Here is a 22,540-nt window from a genome sequence, read left to right on the forward strand (position 1 = left end):
AGATTGGCTCGAGGAATTTCCTGAGCCTGAGGCCTGACACCAAGTTGGGCTATGACCCGTTCATTTCATCCATTACCTTTAGCAAGAGCCATTCAAACTTTCATATTATGTCTTTTATTTGTTTCACGAAAAATAAATAATTCAGAAAATATTTTCCTAAATACGAGCGCTTGTATCGCTTGAAATAAGGGAAAATGATACTACAAGTGCCATAAATTTCGTGCGGCTCTCACTTCAGTATCAAAACTTTTTGAGTGATTACTTAAGTGCCATCACCGATTTGTATGATCAGAAAGTTCAACGTGACAATTTTTTTAAGTTTCTCCGTCCGACGTGGCTCGCCGGCAAAGTGATTCAGCCTAAATAAACCTACAACAACATCGTTTAATGCATGTTTGCCCCAAATTAATGAATTGGGGCAAAGTCAATTATGCTCTTCAAACTTTACCCTAACAAATGGTTCTCGTGAAGGGGCTTGGAGTGATTCATGATGATGCGTCTGTTTGTGCAAGCAATAGACAGGGTAGCCTCTGCTTTTCGCAAGCAAGAAGATGCCCATTTAATCTCTCTGTTTGACGACGTGCGGTATCAAAGAAGAAGAAGAGAGTGAGAATACGACGTAGGCGTGGAGTGGAGAGCGCGAGAATTCGGGGATTTAAGGCCGCTGCACTAGATAATGAGTCGTAGCAGATCATGGATTGGTTCAGCAACATCAGGTTGGCCATCGGTCGAGAAAAAAATGTACCCTGGCGATCCAAATCTTGTAGATGAAGATGTGCAGGGACCTAAAACATTACAAAATCAATCTTAGGACACGTGAGTCAAAGCTAAAGTTACAAAACAAAATTATTTTCAGTCGATTTTATACAAATTTTAAATAAATGATTCATTAATTCACGTGAGTCAAAGCTAAAGTCAATGTCCAATGACCTGATAAATGATCAATTCATTCACCCAATTTGTCTTCTCTTCTCCCTCGTCTTCTTCGTTTTAAGCTACTAAAGATCTGGAAACATCATCACGCTTTGATCCAAGTCTCTAAAGTACAAGTTCAACAAAGTAACTTATATTCATGGAGCAAATCAAAGGCCTACTTTCTCAAAATGAAAGAACGAGCAAAAGCTTGAACTTCGCAGACAGTGATCTACTGCACCGGAGCTGATGAACTGAGCGCTTTTTCTTTGGCTTTTGAGTTCATCCTGCTCCTTATCGTGCAATAGTCGTGTGCAGTGCAAGCCCGAGCAGGCTTCATGCATGTGTAGTGATCACGCCACTATAACCTTGAGAAGTCGCCTTGCACGCCACCCCGACTCGCATTGGCAGGGAACAATAAGAAACTTGACAGGGTTTTTGTTCATCACAGAAAATTGAAAGGTGTTTGCCCCCAAAATCAATCAAATAGATACCCAGTGTGGAGCAAATCCTTCTTAAAAAAGAGAGCTTTGAGAAAAGTATTATTCTATTCACTCACGCTGGCTGTTCAAGGATGAAGAATCTCACTAGATGACCAATGCCTTCTATTGACATTTGGGTCTACATTTTGATCTTGACTGAAGAATCAAGTCAGCTTCTACAACCAACTACCCTGCTCCCTCAATTATGTAAGACTAACAATTTAGGAAAGTGCAGAACCCTGTCATGGAAAACCATCTTGTCAAAAGAAGATGGTGATGAAAAGTAGGACATGAATATTAGAAGAAAAATGATAATTTACTCCTTATTTACCTATGTTAAAAATACATGACTTGTCTCACTGTTGGCACGCAAGATGGTCCTCAGCTGGTCTCACTGTTGGCACGCAAGATGGTCCTCAGCTGTTGCTGATGCTTCCTCTGCAAAATCCCTTTTCTTCATTTTGATTGGTCTCAAGTCTGGAATTTGAAGTTTCTCAGCCAAGTGAGCCACACCCAAATCAGTCATGTGAAAAGTAATTTCATGACAACAATAGGATCAAATGGGATGTAAACTAATTAGCAAATTCTTGAGCTCCTTGCCCTAGCTTGTTTCACAGATGGGCAAAAAATTGTCCAATTATGCAAAAGGTCATCAATACAGCTGATTGAATTGAAGTCCCAAAGTAAGCCTTGATCATTACATAGACCAACCAAACCTGTCACAGAAGCAGCAACACTAGTTTACCTTGCTTGATAATATTTCAAAACAACAGTTTGACTACTGGTAATGTTAAGGGGGTGTACATTCATATATGACAGACTAGCCAAAACTGCTTTAACATTTTTTTTTATCACCAACCAGAAACACTTGAACCTTATATTTTATTTTAGCTCAGTTCATCATACTTACTGGGAATTGAAGCCCTTCTTAGAAGGTTCAAGAGGAACATAAAGGGAACATTAAGAAACTTGACTGGGTTTTTGTTTATCACGAAAAACCGAATGGCCTTTGTCCCAAACAGGACATATGCCATTAGTCAAATTTGACACAAGGCAACTCACAAAGGAACTCAAAATGGCCAAGGATTTTTCAAAGAAAATATGAATTTTGGACAGGGAAAATCTGGGGTGTAGTTTACAATATTGAGTGGCAGAAGATCATCAGCCTCTAGAAGAAAATTTCAAATCCCGGGTTTACAGAGAGGGAAACTGTAAATCACTAGGGAATTCTTGTTTATCTATGTTTGATATTTTCATCCTTGCCTCACAAGCCGCTAATCCGTTCGCAGTCTACAAAAGCTGCCAATGGAAGGATAAATGAAAAACATTGATATAACGTAATATGTAGGCAAATCCGGAGTTTCCAAAATCAATCAAATAGATACCCAGTGTGGAGCAAATCATTCTTAAAATATAGAGCTTCGAGAAAAGTATTACTCTATTCGTTCACGTTGGCCGTTCGAGGATGAAGAATCTTACTAGCTGACCAATGCCTTCTGTTGACATTTGGGTCTAAATTTTGATCTTGGCTGAAGCATCATGTCAGCTTCTATGACCAACTCCCCCACTCCTTCAATCATGTTAGACAAGCAATTTAGGAAAGTACAGAATGGGAAACCTTCTTGTCAAAAGGAGATAGTGATGAAAAGTAGGTCATGAATCTCAGAAGAAAAATGATTGTTCACTTCTTATTTACCTCTGTTGAGGAAACATCAATCACTCTCTGTTGAGGAATGATCATTCAATAAGTAGTAAGATAGCCGTCCTTCATAATTTCTAAAGAGGCATGTTCCGGATAATTTCGGTATTGCTTCCAATGAGTCACAACCAGAGATATTCAAATCAATTAAATCCAACTTTTCAAGTCCCCGAAGCTGAGTAAGTTTCTTGCAATCTCGAACTACTAGATATTGTAACCTCTCACATCCCGTCAAATCTGGCAAAGTCTCCATTGATTCGCATCCTGTAACATTCAACGCTTCTAAGAACTTCGCACCATCAAGACCTCGAATTTTGACTAGATTGTTGCACCTGACAGCCACTAATTCCTTCAAACACGTTGATTCTGGACAGAGAAGCCTTTCAATGGAATTGCAATCAAATATAGATATGCGCTCCAAGAACTCCAAATTTTCAAGGCCCTGAATTTCAACTAGGTTATCGCAACCTGCAGCACATAATCGTTTCAGACGAATTAACTGTGAAAGGTCCAATCTTTCAATTGAACTGCAATCTTTTATTGAAAATGTTTCCAAGTTCTTCAATCCATCGAGCTTAAGCAATATCAGCTTACGACACAGCCAAATATAGAGTTTCAAGAGTCTCGAGGGAAGCTCGGAGATGTCTTCAAGTAGATGGCATTCCCAAAGACGGAGTTTTTCTAGGTGGATTAGGCTAGAAAGCCGCGGCAGCGACCGAAGCTTGTGACAGCGATGCAGCTCAAGGCGCTGGAGAGAACAAAGATCCCCAATAGAATTGGGAAGCTTTTCAAGCCGAGAATAACTGACGTCCAGAAATTGCAAATTCTTTAAATCCCCAATTGAGCTAGAGATTTCTCTCAGTGACTCACACCCGTAGGTGTTCAGTGTCTTCAGCTTCCTCAGAGAACCAATAAACGTAGGGATCTCTATAATACCACTATCATATAATAGAAGTTCTTCTAAATCTATTAATTCGCCCACTTCCTCTGGTAGCCCCTTCAGTCTTTTACATTCACTCAAGTCCAAGGAAACAAGACTCTTGAGTTTGCCAATAGAAGGGTGGAGATGCTCCAGTCTGGAACAATATCTCAAGATGAGGATCTTCAACTGCGTAAAAGCCGAGAGATCAGGAGTACATCTTAAACCACTGCACCATGTAAGGTCGAGAACTAGTAGCCGCTTTGCCGTCTACACAAAAAAGAGGAGAATAAAGCTGTCAAAAGATTGAGAGTGGGGGATCGGCTAAACAAAAACAAAACCCCATCTTAAATCACGGAGAGAGGGAGGATGTCTCTTTTCTTTCCCCCACAATCTTACCATGAATGAACTCCTCCATCCTTCCCAATCCTCTGTGATGTGGTTCTCGCCCAATTCCAGTACCGATAAGTTCAGTAGATGCAAACCGGTCGTCGGAAGAGGCGGATCGTCTTCCCCGAACTCCCACTGAAGCCATCTTATTTCAGAAAGGAGTTCGTTGGAGTCTCCGATTGAAGCTCCCCTCAAGAAGTCATGGAACCAGCAGCGTCCCTGCAAGTTCTAAAATTGTTCATCTGAGTGCGTCTGGACATGGGCGAAGGAATTGGACGGGACAAAGAAAATGACGGAAAGAGCTTTTTTTTTACTTTTTTAGTTTTTTGCTTTTTTTTAAATCTTGGATTCGCACGATTTGTTATCTTGCTATCCTTTCCATATATAAATATGGACACGTGAAATCACGTTTAATTTTTTTTTTGACGGCCTTTAGAAATTTGAACAAATGACATGAAAATAAAGAAAAAAATAGTTCTTGCTTTAAAACAACTGAGGCAAATGCACCTGGATGTTTTATCTTTGGCTCTCTTTTTTTCAAATTTTGTAGCGCGTCCACTTTGACAGGGATCGAAAAAAAAAGTCGCTTTTATAAGTCAAAACATTAATGTTTAATGTTCCTGCTAAAACAGATCATTTGATAAGTTGAAAATGGTGAAAAAAAAAGCTCATATGGCTTTGTTTCACTTTAATAATTATACCGTTATTTTCCCCCAAAAGTTCAATTGGTTAGAATTGCTTTTTTGGTTGGTTTGATCCACTTTTACGGTTTGACTCATCTCTCGTTATCTCTACTTTATATATTAACCGCTGAAAAACCTGCGATGGGTATAATTTCTCCTAAGTTTGTTAGTAAAAAGAGTCATTAAATTGTTGTAATCATAATTTCACGCTATCTTTCTTAATTTTCGCTTGTACATCATCTATATTGTGTAATACATTAAAAAAATCTACTATACAGAAAGGGGATTTCAAACCTCGTCAAAAGTTTTTGCATATATTTCATCAAAATGAACTAAAGACATAGGATATAACAAAATAAATAAAATAATAGTCGAGACAATTGAAATTTAGTCCCATAAGTATTTCATTTTCCGAAGTTAAAGCAAAATCTCTTGTGTCATACAATCATTTAATATTTTTTTCTATACTCATTATCATCTTTCAACGTTTTTGTCTGTTTAAAATAGATTTGACTTTTTTTCATTTATCAAACACCTGTATGGTGTGCTCTTTTTGCTAATGCTAAGAAGTTATTTGATCAACAAAAGAGTGTGATTTAAATCATAGCAACGAACTATTTCAAATTATATCAAGACTATAGATTGTTTCCTTTGCCCAACATCTCTTGGTTAATTGCTAAGGTTAATTCCTGGCCATTGATCAGTCATGAGCCTATGAGGCATCTAGATGGACAATATATAATAATAAAATCACATTGACAATATAAGTAAAAGAGAAACATAGTTGAAAAAATTGGCTTCATGCTGAAAATCATATATAATGGCTACAAAGATATGGATATAATAATAAGCACGACATTTCCTCTCATTAGTCAAGTTTTTTTTTTTTATATAAATAGTCAAGTTAGTCTAGCGGTTTTTGGCACAAAAGAGGCATTGTCCCAAAAAATATAAATAATATAAAACAACTTATGGCATATAGAAATGTTTGTTATAAGAAATGAGCATGGTTAATGTGATAAAACCTTAAAAAATAGTAAGATTTTCCTAAAAATATTTTTAAGGGGATTTTTGCTATCTTATTTATTAAGATGAAATAAGAATGAAAAGAGATAGATATAACTAGTAGAGTAGAGGGATGGGTATCTTCAAAATCAAAATGGAGAAAAAAATATCAAACATTGGATTCATAAATCATAGAAGCACCACCAATACATTCGGCCGTACTAAAAGGCAAGCATATGTGATAAGTGTGAAATTCTTTCCAAACTTATTGCTTTGAATTAATTATCAGTTATTATAATTGGCACATACCTTCTTCTTCTTCTTTTTTCCTTTCAACCAGGAAATCTTCATTTATATGATCTATGATGTTTATACTTCATCTTCATTCATTATTGTAGTCCTTCATATTATCAATATTTTCGACTAGATATGACAATTGCATGCTTTTAGTAAATGAGATTTATAGTGTATATTTTGTAGTTAAAGGATATTAAATTGATTGTAAATTAAATTTTTACGGATGTAATTTATATCAATGAAATCGAATCAAATGATTTAACTCTTTCATCCTTCAGATACTTATATTTATTTAGTTGTCACAATTAATCTATGATGGACGTAAATGGATGTTTACAAAAATATTTTTCCTAGAAAGGAAGGTGCTAAATGAAATATTAGAATAGATCAGATTAAATATATTAAAATAAGAGGGAGAGAAAAAGAAGGAGTGCCATATTTTACCCATTGATTGCTTAGTATTTTTGAGGTTCCCTTGTAGTTGTTGTCCCATGGTCCGCTACGTTTGTCAAGCAGTTGTCCTTCGCAAAAAATGCTCCTTCCAAGATCTCTCAATTGATCATGCATCTCAAACCAACCACCATCTCCAATTTTAATTAAGCATCTCAACTTCAACTCTTCAATTCCTTGACTTGGATAAAGCCTATCGTCCTCCCATATGTACATGGCATAATTGCTAATTTGGCCAATAAAGTGACAAGCAATATCGAGAAAAATCTGCTTATGTCCATCTTCTAATGCATCATAACTTATTCGCAATATTTTTTGGACATCTCTATGTGGTTGGCTTTTTAATTGCTTCCGCACATCTTCCCATACTTTTCGATCCGTTTTTTTATACAAGTATGAACCTACAACCTTAAGTGCCAAGGGAAGCCCGCCCATGGTGGATGTGATATCACGAGATATACCCTCAAAGTCCCTTGAAGAATGGTCCGTACGAAATGCGTGTTTGTTAAACAAAAGCAAAGAATGCACCTCATCCAATCCATTCAATTCATACTTGTATTCTACCTCGAATTCAGATTGATCAAGAACAGCTTTATTTCTAGTTGTAACAATGATCATGCTACCTGCCATAAACCAATTTTGTTCCCTAGCCAGCGCATCCAGTTGATTCTTGTCATCTATATCATCGAGAAGAATGAGAACCTTTTTTCCTTTGAATCTAGATTTGATTATGTTAATTCCATCATCAATTCTAGACACTTGACTTTTGCTTCGTAGTATATCCGATATAAGTTGATTCTGTAAATACGTAATACCGTGGCACCTGGTAGTTTCTCGAACATCTAGAATGAAGCTGATATGCACAAATTTATTTGAGAGTTGATTGTAGATGTGCTTGGCAAGAGTTGTCTTGCCTATCCCGCCCATGCCATAAATTCCAATCATTCGAGCACGGATGGAAGGACTGTCCACCCAATTCATAATTTCCTCAAGACGACCCTCAAGTCCAATTAGTTGCTTAGGCACATCCAGCTGAAAATCTTCCTGTAACTTACTTATAACAGTTTCAACCACACGTTCTATTAATTTTCCCTCATGCCTGTCAAACAACAAAAACAATGAGAGATTATGAACCTATACATAGTCTATGCGAAGTTTTCGATCCTTATCAACTGAGCTAACACTTATTGGCTATAGGAGGTCGATTTTATCTAGTGGTGATCAAGCTTCTGAAGACCGAGCATTGGAGTCCTTTGTAGGCCTATTGTTTAGTGATTGATACCATTGGCTGGAGTTATTGTCGTTTCTTTGTTTTTTGGCTTTGTACCGGCGGAAAAGGTAAAATTCTTGGGCACTATGGGTTGCTTTGGTTTTAGGGGCCGTTGGTTTAGTTTTTAGGGACATCTTGGGGAGTGCTAGAGTTTGTCGTCTTCGAGGCATTATGGTTGTTTACTGGGACATTTTGGGGATCTTTTCTGAGTTTGCAGAGAAAGTAATTCATCTACATTTCATCGGTTCTGCGTGAAGAAGAAAACTTACTAATCGAAAAAAGAAAGGTTCAGTGAAGTACCCGTCGGCAAATTTCTCAGATTCCCATCCATTTAAGTAACTGACTTCATTAAGGGCTTGTCGCCCTTCCTTGATATCCTTCTCCTCAAAACGCGCCTGGCTCAAACGGAAGGCCTCCCCAAAACTTCCTTTTAGATCCCGCACATCTGATGGTTTCACTTCATAAAAAATTGGCAACACTATGTGTGACATGCTATTCTTACGGTCCATCATATGAATGAGTTCACGGAGGCACCATTTGCTCGTAGCATAATTTTTGGAGATGATGGGGATTGAAATCTTAGACCGTGAGATGGCACCGAGAATCTGTGAACCAAATTCCTCGCCAATTGGGATGCTGTTATCATCCTTGAACACGGAAAGAGGTACAGTCCCTACGCTGACCAGTCTATGGTAGAGATGATCGGTGAATTTCTTGCGAGTATCTGAGCCTCTAAAGCTCAAGAATACGTCGTATTGATCGTCACCTTGTCCTGTGAGTACCGGGGAGATGAACGAAGAAGTGGATGCTCCCTCAGTGATCTCTTCCTCTGCTCTCTTTCTCTGACTCTGCCCATTGCCCATGGTGATCTGAGGGCGAAATTTGAAACGAAAAGATGCTTTTCTGCTGCTCAAAAGGATTGATGAACAACGAAAGATGCTTTTAGGATGCTTTTTTGCAAATGCTTTGCTGGCTTGGTCCACTCCGAATAACGTGTAGGTTTATTTCTCCCCGAGGCAATGCTGAAGAAGGTTCGTGTTCTTGAGAAAGAGATAGGTAATGAAGATGCGGCCTTCAGTTAAGTAAGCTGATGTCGTTTCACTGCGGAAGATAAGGTGGCCCTAAAGAGGCCCCCAAAAAGCCCACATCATTTACTTGTTCAGAAACACATAGTTGAAACACATTCAAGTATTTAAACAGATCGAAGTGTAATTAGTAAACTTCCTTAAAACACATTCGAACAACTATGTAACTTCACGCACATCTATGATATTTCAAGATATTGAAATTATGTAGGAACCTCATTTTCACAATGCCTTCTGTTTAATCCCAGTGCCAATTAATTGTTGCCCAATAAACCTCATCCTCTAGATGCGTGCACTTTCCTAATTGGAGGAAATTTCCATCAATCACGTTTTTAATTTGGTGGGTTTCAAGTTTTAGGCATAGTTCATATATAAAATTAACTAAAGCTTAAATATTAAACGAGGAAAAATTTTCAATTGCTCAACTGTTTAAATTATGAAGGAAGTCGATAAAAATGATTCTAAATGAAAAGGAAATACTTCCTTTTGGGTCCACATTTTATATCTTTCTAAAAGTGCATAGATATGAGAGGAAATGCAAAAATTGCACTTTTCTTCCAAAAGTGGCCTTACTTCCTTTTTAAGGATGAATAGAATGAAGGATAATTAAGTCTATCAATGAAATTAAGTTCCATTTACATCATTTCCACCCAACATGTGTCCAAACATATTTCGAGGAAGTTTAGCTTTCCCTCTCTTCTTTCATGGTCTACTTGTTTTTTTGCTCTTAATTTTAGATTCTGAAATTTATGGCTTTAGTATTTCGAAATTTGGGGCTTTTTGTGAGATAAAATTTTATGGCTCTTACATAGGGTTAATATTAATACAAAAGTTTGCGTCTCACTTGTAATTGGAATATCAAGCGAAGCAATTTTGCACTTTCTTTAAATGTAATGCAATGTGTTGCATCTTTTTGCATGTATACAAGTTAGCATATTGCATGGTGTCGTGTTGACATTCATATGGTGACACGTTTAATAATTTCATTTGTCGTGTTGTGTCGTCTGATCTGCTTTATTAAGTGTCGTGTTCGTATTGTGGCAGTTCAATGCGTTTACTAAACGCATCTTATTTGGGTTTTGCCATATTCGTGTTATATCCTAACTCGTCATGACAAAATTAACATGACACAACATGAATTGTTAGTAGTACCTTTAGTAACATGATCGCTCACAAAAATCAATGATGAAAAAAGAATGTCCAAAGTCTTTGAATTTTTGTGGTCTTTAAGGATTGCCCGACAAAACCTTCACTTGATTTTTTTTTCCGAATAAAGAAAACAAGGAATTGCTAAAAGTGTAAAGGCCTCTTGGCCTTATTTCTCCAAGAAAACTTGAGCTTTCCTGACAAGCTGATACGTTCCTCACTCTTCCAATGACTTGGAACACGGTACTGTCCCTCTTGCTTAACTTCAATCAATCTTAGACCGTCTTTGTTCTTGCTTCCTCTCTCTCTCTCTCTCTCTCTCTCTCTCTCTCTCTCTCTCTCTCTCATGTTCTTTTCTCTTTTTGTGTGAATGTTGCTTCTCTATTCGTTTTGGGGTCGGTTGCTTCACTTCTTTTATTGGTTCAAATTCGGTGATTTCATATTTTAATTTTATTTAAAATTGTCATATTCTTAATGAAGTTGGAAATGTGAGGTAGAATTGAACAAATGGTCGTTGTCATTTCTCTCCTATCTATTTCATGCTGGCCCCACATGCCAATAATTTTATATAAGATGAATCTATGATATGATGTTACCAAGCTATTCACTTCAAACTTTCAAATTTATATTATTATTGATTGATATATTGTTTGCAAAATAGAGCTATAATTTGTTAAATGACACCAAATGAGCATAACACACTAGTAATAAGTTACTAATGATATATGAAATACTTGGACACAGTCCTTGAGTTCTTTTCCGGGTCATTTTTTTATTACAATTTTGTTGGCATATCATTCAACTCTTGAAAAGTCAGTAAACCAATGAAAAAAGAAGTATGCGAAATATTCAAAAAATAAAAGATGATTTAGGAAAAAAAACATAGAAAAGAAGGGAATGAAGTGTACGGGCTTACTTTTAGAAGAAAGCAGCAATATTTAGAGGTAACGTCCAAAAGGCTTTTGAATTATGAATTCAAGACACATAGAAACCTTCATGAACACAAATTAAAAGTAAAAAAAGAGAATGAAGTGTTATCAATTTTCCTCTCTCTCTCACTCTACCCTTTGTGCATGGCAATCTAAGGGCGAAAGTTGGAACGAAAGATGCTTTTCTGCTGCATAAAAGGATCGATGAACTAATCTCTACAAACAAGTATGAACATGAATCTGTTACCACGCAAGAAAAAATGAACATGAAATCTTTAATTAATTGGTAATTGATGGACAAGGAGCAGTTGCATATGCTTTTAGTCATCGCCTTATCTTCTTTTGGACCTCACCTTATTCAAGTCAAACTTGTTGGCTTGATCCACTCACGAGTAACGTGTACATTAATTTTTCATTTTGGCTATAAAGAACTAGAATTAGTATATTGCATTCAATTAAAAATATAAGCATACGTTCGGTTTTTATTTGGTTATTGAAAATCAGAATTTTATATATCAATCAAAAGATAATAATTGATTTGAAACGGAATTAGAAATGTGTGAAAGACGTCAAGAAAGGACCGAACTAGTAATTGTGGATGTGATTTTATATTTTAATCTTGTTTAAAATTGTCATATTCTTAATGAAGTTGGAAATGTGAGGTTCAGATAAACAAATGCTCGTGGTTTTTTTATGTTTTATCTATTCCACGCCGGCACCACATGCTACCATTCCATGTGAAATGAATTTATTTTGAACTGGTATGTTATCACCGAGCCTTTCATTTCAAATTTTCAAATCTAAAGAGTTGATTGATATCTTGTCTGTAAAATAGAGCTATAATTTATTAGATGGCACCAAACGGAGGAGCGGATGCTCCCTCAGTTCTCTCTTTTTATGCACTCTTTTTCTTCTTATTGAGATTAGTGAATACGAGGATAGAGACGCAAGAAGCACCGCAAAGGAACAACCTGAAATGAGACGGTGCATCTCTATGTTTGCGTTGCTCTAACTTTGCCCTTTCTCCATGTTAGTCTGAACGATTAGAAATTAGGTATTGATTCGATGTAAGGAGGAGAAGAAGATAAGAAAGGAAGAAAAAGGAAGCTGCTAAGGAAAATTCAGAGACGACCAAGGTTTGAAACAATGGTGTTGAGTGCTTGTCCCCATTTTTGTTGGAGGGCACACCTTGAGAATATCACCATAAAGATTTTTTTTATCCAATTAAATGGAAGTAGAATAGGACTATCGGCTAAATTTGTGATAAGTCAGGTTAAATTGATTAGTCACGTTTTGAAGAATGAATTTACTGTTTGTAACAAAAGAGGTGTAAGAAATGAGTGATATAAAGCTTGGTGAATCTCCTACTCTGCATGTATGGCTTGATTTATTTGATTGTTTTCATGTGTGCGTCATAAGATCAAATAGGTTTTTTTTTTCTTACTATTGGATATCATGTAAAAAATCTTAAGAAGATTACTCATTTGGAATGTTCTGTAGGGAGGTAAAATTGTCAAATGAAATCTCCTTAAGAGAAGACTTACTCTTAAGATGATCGGTTTCAGGATGAGTAGGTTCTAACCTAAGAATCGGGAATTGATTCTGTAATAATCGGTTCTCCGTTTTTGTAACCGAGAACCAAACTAGTCGACCCTGGAAGTGGCCTACTTTTATTTTTATGTTTTATTTTTCTATAAATTGATCTAGGACCTTCAAACACAGAGAAACCTCACAACACATAAAAAATAATGGTCTATGGATTCAATCGAAATGTGGCAATTTTGCTCGCAATAGAGTCTAGCGCGCTTGCAGACTTGCTCGTTCTAGTTCAACAAAAGATCAAATACCGAATTACAATGCAACTAACAATCAAAAAGCAAGGCCATCATAGGATTAGCCACATCTAAAGTCCAAAACAAAGGGCTTTCTTCTTTCACCGAAGTCAAAATCTGAGCTGGGGACATACCTGTTAACAGGCTACAACGTCTCCAAAAGAGAGAATAGAAGACCCTCCACTGCTGTTCAGCAGCCACCCCACATCTCCTATAGACTAAAAGGGCGGCAGAACACACTTAGTTCAGCCGATTATTCCAATAACAAAGCGATGAATCAATAGAAACGACACGCTAATAAGACATGAAAAAGTGATTACCTCCCGCGAGCTGTGATGCGAAGAGAGGTGCGAGATCGGAGAGAGGAGACCCTGAACAAGCCTGGGTGAGAACTTTCAAGAGGGAAAAGAAGAGAAAGCGAGGGAGGACTAATCAGTAGACGATAGTCTCGAATTGTTCAGCAAGAGAGTGGCTGAATGCGAAAGATAAAGTGAGAAGAGAGAGAGAGAGAGAGAGAGAGAGAGAGAGAGAGGACCAATCAGCCAATCAGTAGTAAACGATAAGTCTCGAATTAGTATTGACCAACTGGTATCCCCTATCGCTGATTGACTGGTAGCAATTAAATTGTTTTCAGATGGCAAGCGAAAGTCAAGCCACACAATTTGGACCAGAGTACGGAATGACCACTTCTGTTCATATCCACTTAAAAACCATTTTGTTAAACAGATAAATGTGGCTCTAACCGGCTTATGAATCTTCCATTATATCATTATCAAAGACGTTCTTACTCCTGTAAATGCTACATTCTCCTCCCCGCCCTAAACATGCATAAATCATATTGTCAAATCCATCCTAAGTCAGTACTTCTCTACTATATACAAATATATATGTAAAAGTCACGTCTTTAATGTAAGCAGTAAAATCGCATTGAAGCCACACTTTATGACTAGTTTCTCTAATTCAAAGTCCACCTAAAAATTATCCACAATTTAAGTATAGGTAAGTGCATTGAAACCAGCAGCTTTGCTCACTTTCAAGTTTCCCAACGTAACCATCACCAAAAAATAGTACAATTGTAAATTTTTCATAATTTCTGGAAAACATTTGAATTTTCTGTCATTTTCCAGAAATTACGAAAAGTGTCCAATATAATGAAAAATGGTTTTATGGACATCCAAAAATTCTCTAGTCGATCTTATCTGTTCAGATAAATTTTTGTTGTTGACAATTCTTATCCGTAGCCTTTGAAAGGTTTTGTGCGGTTATTGAAGAGAATAGACCTGCACGATCCATATTTGGAAAAATCTAGTTTTTAACTGTTTTCAAGAAAAAAATTATTTCTGCAAAAATCGAGTATTTTGGATGTTTCAAGGTTTAAGTAATTTTGGACAATTGGGGTACGTCTAGGGTCGATGGACTCGAAATCGGGTCTAGTAGGGTATTTTTGTAATTTTAATCGAACGGGCTTTTTCTCCTAAGGGAGTTTAGTCAACCATTAATGTTTTGTAGACAACATCGGGATAAGGGCCAACATGCGATTCCACCAAAATTGATCGGTCTAACCATTCATAACTGATTAGTTTAAATGAGAAGATTGTAGCAAGAAAAATTAGTTATATATGTGATGATAATTTTGAAAAAGTCGAGGGAATATCACATGTAATATTATGTATGCCTTAAAGGATGTTAGGTGTTAAAAGATGAGTAATAATCAAATGCATTTTTTTCCTATTGATTGTAATAGACTGGAGAATGAAGGTCGGGCTTACCTCAAGGAGCGATTATGAGATGAAATTACTGTGATGGGTTTCAATGTTTGAGAAGAAGTTGCCTTGAAGCAGATCAAGTTGTGCCCGAGTCTCAAAAGGCGGTACAATCCGAGGATCACCTTCACGCCTCAACCCGAAGCTATCAAAACTAGATATATCTCAGAACAAAAAACGAGCGTCTCAGTGATTTATGGTGATTGCTGTTTCTCCTCTTCAAGCACAAGCACAGGCACTTGGGACTTTAAATAGAGCTTTACTTCTTCTCTTGCCCCAAAGGAGACGCGCAAATGTTGTGGTGGTAGATGGCGTTTCTTAGACAAGGCAATTGTACTTCTTTTGATTCTGAACTTTTTGACGAAGACCACTAAAACAATCCCTTCCTCGAAATTGGCAAGACGACCCCTGTAGACTTTACTTGGCAACTTTTGCACGGTGTTCATATTGGGAATTACTTCTTCTCGTGCCTCAAAAGACGAGCTTGATGTGCTTGGGATACCACAATCCTACCGTGGATTTGCGCGTCTTTGATGAGGAAAAAAACCTCTTTAACTGACGAACCCTCACCTTTTGTTAGTTCTCTTTGCAATGGGATCACATGGCCGCGCAAATCAAAGTGAAGATCGACAACATTTTGCTTTCCCTTCCCGTATAAATGAAAGCCTCTCCCCATTGGAGGCGTTGAAATGGTCAAAAATCTACTTTTTAACTCATATTTAGTGTACCGACCAAAAAAACTCATATTTAGTAAATTGGCTAAAAATTTTAAAAATAGGTTGTTATGAATTTAAAGTAACAAAATTTAATTCAATATATATTTTAATGAGTCCGAACCATGTCTATATTGAATTCATATATGAATTAACACGTGGAGCCCACTGTATGTGGTGCTACAACTGCATGAGCTTTTTCTTCACTTGCCTATTGCTTTGACCAATGATCGAGTGACATGCCATTCGTTCCCTACTCGTTACATATAGCTAAATCTAGTGGGACTCATGTGAAACTTATATGGGTCCTATCATTTTCAGTTTTCCAAACATGATCTTTCTCACGATATCAATTAGCTCCACGTCCGAACGACGACATCAATTAGGGTCAATTCAGCCAAACCTCCTCCATACACTTACGAACGTAAGGAATTAGACTGATATCATGTGCTTAATATGTACACACAAATTTTCATCGTATGTATTCAAGGATCAAAGTTATGGTGAAGTATAAGGGAAAGAGGAAAGCATGGAAAAATTACCAAAAAAGTCCTAAATCAATTGCACTTGTGCCAATTCAGTCCTAAACCTTTCAATTTGACCAATTTAGTCCTAAACCTTTTGACAATTTGCCAATGTAGTCCATCCGGCCAATTTTGATATGTTTAGGTTGCTTTGGATGGTGGTTTTTCTTGGTTATTAGACGTATTGCATCCTAATGGTCGTTTCAATGTCAAAATTACTCACTTTCCATTGGCTTATCATAACATGTGATACAGCTGTCAAATAAAATACCTTTTATTCTACCACATCATCTCTCTCTCTTCTTTGTCATGGCCCGACTAGAAAATAGAGGCATCTTGCTCAAAGCTGCAATGATGCTTGACTAGATCTAGCGTTGCGTTTGAGTAATTCTGGCATGCATCGAGCTAGACACAGCATTGGAGCTTGATTAGATCTGATGTCGAGCCCAACACAGCGGTGGGCCGTCATCGAGGACTCATAACTCAAGACAAATATGTTATTACAGCAATCAACCGCGATGCCAAATTGGATCAGTGAGATATCTCCTTACATAGCATGCTCGTGCTAGTATCTGCATTTTGCAAAAGAAATCGTTATCATGAAAAAAAGACTTTTTCGAAGATGCTATATCATTTTTTCTATGAAACCGAGTTAATTACCTTTTAGAAAATTCTATGGCGAGGGAAAGCAAGTCAAAGTCTTTCACCATCTTGCTTATTTAGTTGCAAAGAAAGCGATAAGGCAAAAGCTTACAAGACCTGCTCAAAAGAAAGGGGAAAAAAAGGATTGGTGAGGAAAAGCAAGTCAAAGTCTTTCATCATCTTGCTTGCTTAGTTGTCAAGAAAGGGATAAGGTGGAAAAAAAATTCCCGTGATTGAAAGCAAGTCAAAGTCTTCCACGAAGTTGCTTGTTTAGTTGCATTATGAGACGGGAGACCATTATTTATCGTGAAAATATTGTTTAAATTTAATTATAAATGATGCAACAGAGAAAATCAATCACAACATAATAATTGTACTGAAATTTGTGTTTCACAGTGGGGCTTTGTATGGGGTTTGCACGGTTTCTCTTAGGTGTTTTAATAAAATCTAAATGTCCAACAATATTACGTAAATACATTATACATCAAACTTTTCAGTTTGTTTATTGACTCTAAATAACTCATATTGATCTATAGTATACGTGGTAATGTTATTGTTCTATAATTATACTCTTTCTCTTTTAAAATAAATATAGGAAAGGATAGAACCAAACAATAAAAAAGACCTATCTATTTTAACAAGTAAGAGTCAAAAAAAAAGAAAAAGGGACTCGTGTCATGGGACCCATGTTGATAAATAAGAGGGAACGAGGGACCGAATCTAAAGTTCGAGTTCCCCGATTGGAGGGGCTGGACAACAAATAAGAGGAACCCGAGGGACTGATTCCGAAGTTTCTTTTTTCTGGGGTGGAGGTGGAGCCAAAAAACAAAAGCTCTCTCGGTCTCCTCTCTCTCCACTCCTTCCCCTCACATCCTCGCGGTCTCTCTCCGAGCGGTTTTCAAAACCCCATCGGCAACAATAGGCAGCGCAGCCACTTCATTCCTCTGATTTTTAATGGCAGATTTCATTGTCTCTCGAATTTCTCTTTGACGTTCTTTTGGGTCGACATGCCCGCACGGCTGTTAATTTTTGTGCTGTTTTTAGGATTGAGTTCTCAGACATTCCGAGCTCCATTTCCGTTCGATCAACTTATCCTCTTGTGGACGCATGAACCCTCTAGTCAAGTCAAGTCAAGTTTGTTGGCTTGGTCCACTCCGAATAACGTGTACGTTAATTTCTCCCCTTGGAAATGCCAAAGAAGGTTCGTGCTCTCTTGCGAGAGAGAGAGAGAGAGTCACTTCAATTAAGTTTACCCACGTCGTTTCATTGCGGAAGATTAGGTGATGAGCCCTAAAGAGGGCCCCCAAAAAGCCCACATCATTTACATGTTCAGAAAGTCAATCATTCATTTATGAAGATATTTAAAGACAGATTCTTCCGGTTCACACCTAATATGTTGAATCCATCAAGAGCTTTCAAATTATGTAGGGAACTCCATGGAAGGAGCGTCTTCCTCTTTGAATATAAGCTCACGCGTTACAAAATCCTTACCGTGATCTTTGGACCTTACTCTTAATTCTTTTGAGCCTAATATATCTCCAACTCCTCATTTTCGCTGACCGGTCTATCTGATCCCATTTTCAATAGCCAAACTAATGTCGCGTCGCCTATTTATTGCCCGATGGACCTCGCCCTCTGGGTGCATGCAGTTTCCTCGTTGGAAGAAATTTCTGTCGGTTATGTCTTTGATTGTTGTTTTGGAAGTCATATAAATCGCTCACATGTAGAATTGACAAAAGTTAAAATAGGCAATGACCAAATATTGTGAGACATTTGTGAGTACGTGCGAGCCCAATGCATCATGACCCTTAAATCGTGTGGGTTTCATGTGGCACCACCAATGTCGAGGGCTCAAATGCAATGGGCTCACGTGCACCCGAATCGTCTAAGAGCTTTTCCATATTTGGTCCAATCAACAATCATTGCCTTTGATAGGTGGTTCAATGTAAGTATCTATTTGAAAGCACATGCATATACTTTATTTCTGCCTTCATCGAACGCAAATTATTGAGATTCTGTTTGTTTCGCAGAAAATATATGATTTGAAAAATATTTTCCTAAATACGATTACTTATATCGCTCATAAAAATTAATAAACAAAACTAATTTTATCGTCCATGAAAATGTTCGGATATTATTTGTTGTCGATAATAAAAATATTTTTATTAGTTAATTATTTCAAGCAATAGAAGAAATCATTTTTAAGGAAACGTTTTTCAAATTATTCATTTTCTGCAAAACAAATAGAGCCTAATATTCATATATTCTTGTACCAAATATCCGTGATCAATCAAAAAGGAAAAATCTCTAATACAAAAGACAGTTGAATTTGTAGATCTTTATATAATAAATTTCGTTTAGAAATTAGAAACATGAAGAAACGAAAAGGTGAACTCTCTCTCTCTCTCTCTCTCTCTCTCTCTCTCTCTCTCTCTCTCTCTCTCTCTCTCTCTCTCTCTCCAGGCGTGTTTGCTAATTCATGGTCTCTCAATGACTGTTAGCTCTACCCTAAGAATGGTAGCAAGGCGTGCTCAACTCTACCCTAAGGCTGCGTTTGGTCGTCCGTATTTCTGGTCAGGATAGGATTGGATAGGATAGGATAGGAAATCTAGGGATTTGGCCATATCCTATCCACTGTTTGGTGAAGTACGGATTTAAAGTCGGATATTCTCATATCCTATCATATCCTGCGTTTGGTAGAAACTGTATATCAATATAAATGACATATATACCCCTACGTGATGCTCATGAAATATTTCAATCTTATTACTATAAAAATAACATTCTCATGCACAAATAAACTTGAAAATATGACATTTTATTAGATTTTCAAATTTTTTTGCAAAAAAATAAATAAAATGAAAATAGAAACAAATGAGACAAGAAATTGTCATCATCGTCTTTCTTCGAGCGCTTTTCCGCAAACAAATCATTCTTCAGCTTCTTCTTAGGCGGAGGCTTCACCGCACCCGCACCCTTCTTCTTCTTATTAACAGCCAGGCCACCCATTGATCAACAAAAGCATCAAATACCAGGGTTTACACATAACAACGTCGGAAGAACATCTTAAATGGGATAACAAAGATGGAACTCGAATGTGAAATAAAAAAGCCATCTTTCGACATCAACTGAAGCCGCGAAGAGCGGAGAGACAAGCTCCAAGTTACCAAACCTCAACTCCACCGAACCACAGAGCATCGCAAGCACAAAACAAACAATCGAAACAACGAGATGGTGGGTTCCTTCATCGTCCGTAATCGCGTTGTTTTTCGAAACAGACAAATCGAACAGAACTGAATCAGCAATTGCAAGGACGAAGGGCCACCGATTCCTTGCTCCACCGCGAACTAGATACCATTCGACGAACACGACGAACGCCATTGACAACGGTGCGAAACTAGAGAGGACAGTAACAATACCTGAGTTGAGTAGTCGGCACGCCTAGAAGAAGAAGAAGAAGAAGAAGCGACGAAGAGGTTCGGAGCTTCTCTGATGTCGCCGGCGAGGTGCGGAAAAGCGCTTCTTCCCGGCAAGCTTCAACAGTATTTCAGCGGACGACCACCTGATCTCCTCCTCCTGCGGGTCCTTCCAGTTCAGCATCTCGACGAGCCGCGTGGGTGAAGAATGCGTGAATGAAGGGTAGAGTTTCTAAAAATTTGCTTTTATGTGACGAATAGGAGAAATCCTATCCGACCTTATCCTACCCCCTCTCCTCGGATTTTTTTATCCGGGTTATATCCCCTCTATATCCGACATTATACTATCCGGGACACCTACCAAACACGGGATAGGATAAAACATATCTTATCCCGAGTTTTATACGGATGACCAAATGCAGCCTAAGAATGGTAGCAATCCATGGACTTGCGTCGACTAAAAGACCTAAGCAAGATGGGAAGACTCATGAATGGACCTGAATAACTGGTGGTTCACGAATACCAACACTCAAATCCACAATTTTCCACCAATTTGCTAGACATGTGAATTTCAACGAAGACTTGGAAAAGTAAGTCAAGCATGCCAGTCTTGATACTCTATCCTGAGCAGGACATTGAAAGGCTACGTCTAAGTCATGCTTGGACCTCGGAGTCCCTTAAACGTAAAACACTGATAGGGTATTCCCACTCACCCGGGAAGAAAAACATAGGGTGGGAACTTGGAGAGGAGGTGGGACTCAACGAAGTTCCTCTCTCAACGTTCAACCAAGAGAGAGAAACAGAGAGTAACACCCGAGTTATGGAGGGACGTCCAATTGCCCGGATGTTAAACAAGGCGTGAAAACCGTGGATCCCACTGGGTGTTTACACCAGGACATGCTGCAATACCTCCTAGACTCAACCTCCCTAGTTGAACGCTCAATGGACTTACGTGGACTAAAAGACCTAAGCAAGATGGGAAAACTCACGAATGGACCTGAATAACTAGTGGTTCACAAATACGGACACTCAAATCTGTTATTTTCCACCAATTTGCTTGACATGTCAATTTCAATGAAGACTTGGAAAAGTGAGTCAAGCATGCCTGTCTCGATACCAAAATGACTAACATGAGTCTCATCATTCTATATTCATTAATAAGTCTTGGCCCCACCAAGATTTTCTAGTTTCTTTACATTCCAAAGTTTAAGGAATTATTGTTAAAAACTTTTAGCATAATAGGCTTCCAAAATTAAGAGCTCTGTTTTGCAACAATCGTGCTTCCAGTTGTGAAATATGATAAATGATGAGCAATTACTTCCATACTTGAGAGATATTGCCTTGGTATGGATGGTTGAGAAATAATTCTTTGGTATAGATAGAATGATGGAACTTTACCACTAGGTCCATCTCTATTTTGGTAATATTAGCTATCCATTGAAAAAGTGTGCACTGTTGACATTTTGTGAGAGATTCTTTGGGAAAGAATTCAAATGTGTTAGAAATCTAAAAAGTTGAGAACTAGTGATTTAGGGGGAAAAATTCAAGGTTATGAGTCTATTTAAAAGTTAATATCATTTGCTATCTATTCTGTGAAATACATCATCATACAAAATGAGAAAAAACAAAATTTTCTTACATAATATATGTTAGTGATTAAAAAGAAACAACTTTGATTTTCTTAACAACATGTACTCGTTATGATCATCGTTTTGCGGGAAAATTCCAATTAAGGACCCCAAGCAGAGTCTTTTTCTCAAAAAAGGACCCCAAGTGGACATAGTATTAAATAAGGGCATGAAGTGTCCAATCAGTCTCAAATAAGGACTCGAAGTGTCCAATTAGTCTCAAGTAAGGGTCTGGGTTCACGGGCCGGTCAAATGCTCACCGGCCAGCGAGCACGTTACTGTTTCAGCGACCAAAACAAGGGTAGTTTCGACTTTTTCTTTTTAATTTTTTTCCTTTTTTTCTTTTTTCTGTTTTTTTCTTTTTCTTTTCCTTTTCTTTTCTTTTTCCTCTCTTCCCACCGGTGGCCATAGCCGGAGCCGATGGAGGTCGTCGGCCTTAGGCAAAGGATCGCCGGCCTCAGGCGAAGGCAGCCCTCGCCTGGGCTGGGTGGGTGAGGGCGACCCTCGCTGGTGTTGAGAGAGGGCAGCCCTTGTGACATTCCGAATTTCGGCCCATAGTTGGGATTTATAAAACGTGTAATTCGTCAGTGTGCTTATAGTAAAATCTCGCCCGGGAACTAATCACTCTCGGTTATTGTTTTAAAAATGAGATTTCGCTAGAATCGCGCTCGATCGAATTTGGCCGTTATTTAGAGCCAAAACTTTGGTGTCGAATTTCTGGGAGTTCCAGGACGAAATAAATTGGACGGTGTCGA

At 37.8% G+C, this 22,540-nt stretch overlaps 1 protein-coding gene across 2 annotated transcripts; it reads right to left on the reverse strand.

Annotated features, from left to right (window-relative positions):
- Positions 1-1,810: 1,810 nt before the first annotated feature.
- On the reverse strand, positions 1,811-15,146 carry LOC115690076 (disease resistance protein L6-like). 2 transcript variants are annotated; one of them, XM_056318019.1, is made up of 6 exons: positions 14,869-15,146; positions 13,420-13,491; positions 8,408-13,317; positions 6,832-7,936; positions 4,412-4,621; positions 1,811-4,282 (listed from the first exon to the last, which is right to left on the reverse strand). In XM_056318019.1, exons 3-6 carry the CDS (start codon positions 8,968-8,970, stop codon positions 3,107-3,109), a joined length of 3,054 nt encoding a protein of 1,017 aa, XP_056173994.1. In that variant the 5' UTR covers positions 8,971-13,317; positions 13,420-13,491; positions 14,869-15,146; the 3' UTR covers positions 1,811-3,106. The 2 variants fall into 2 exon arrangements, with proteins under 2 accessions (XP_056173994.1, XP_056173992.1); XM_056318017.1 differs by lacking the exon at positions 14,869-15,146 and having other exon boundaries at positions 13,420-14,035.
- Between the last annotated feature and the right edge of the window lie 7,394 nt (positions 15,147-22,540).

The sequence above is a fragment of the Syzygium oleosum genome, unplaced genomic scaffold (genome assembly GCF_021117445.2).
Source record: "Syzygium oleosum isolate NSW1041296 unplaced genomic scaffold, Sole_v2.1 Sole_v2.01, whole genome shotgun sequence".
Lineage (NCBI taxonomy): Eukaryota > Viridiplantae > Streptophyta > Magnoliopsida > Myrtales > Myrtaceae > Syzygium > Syzygium oleosum.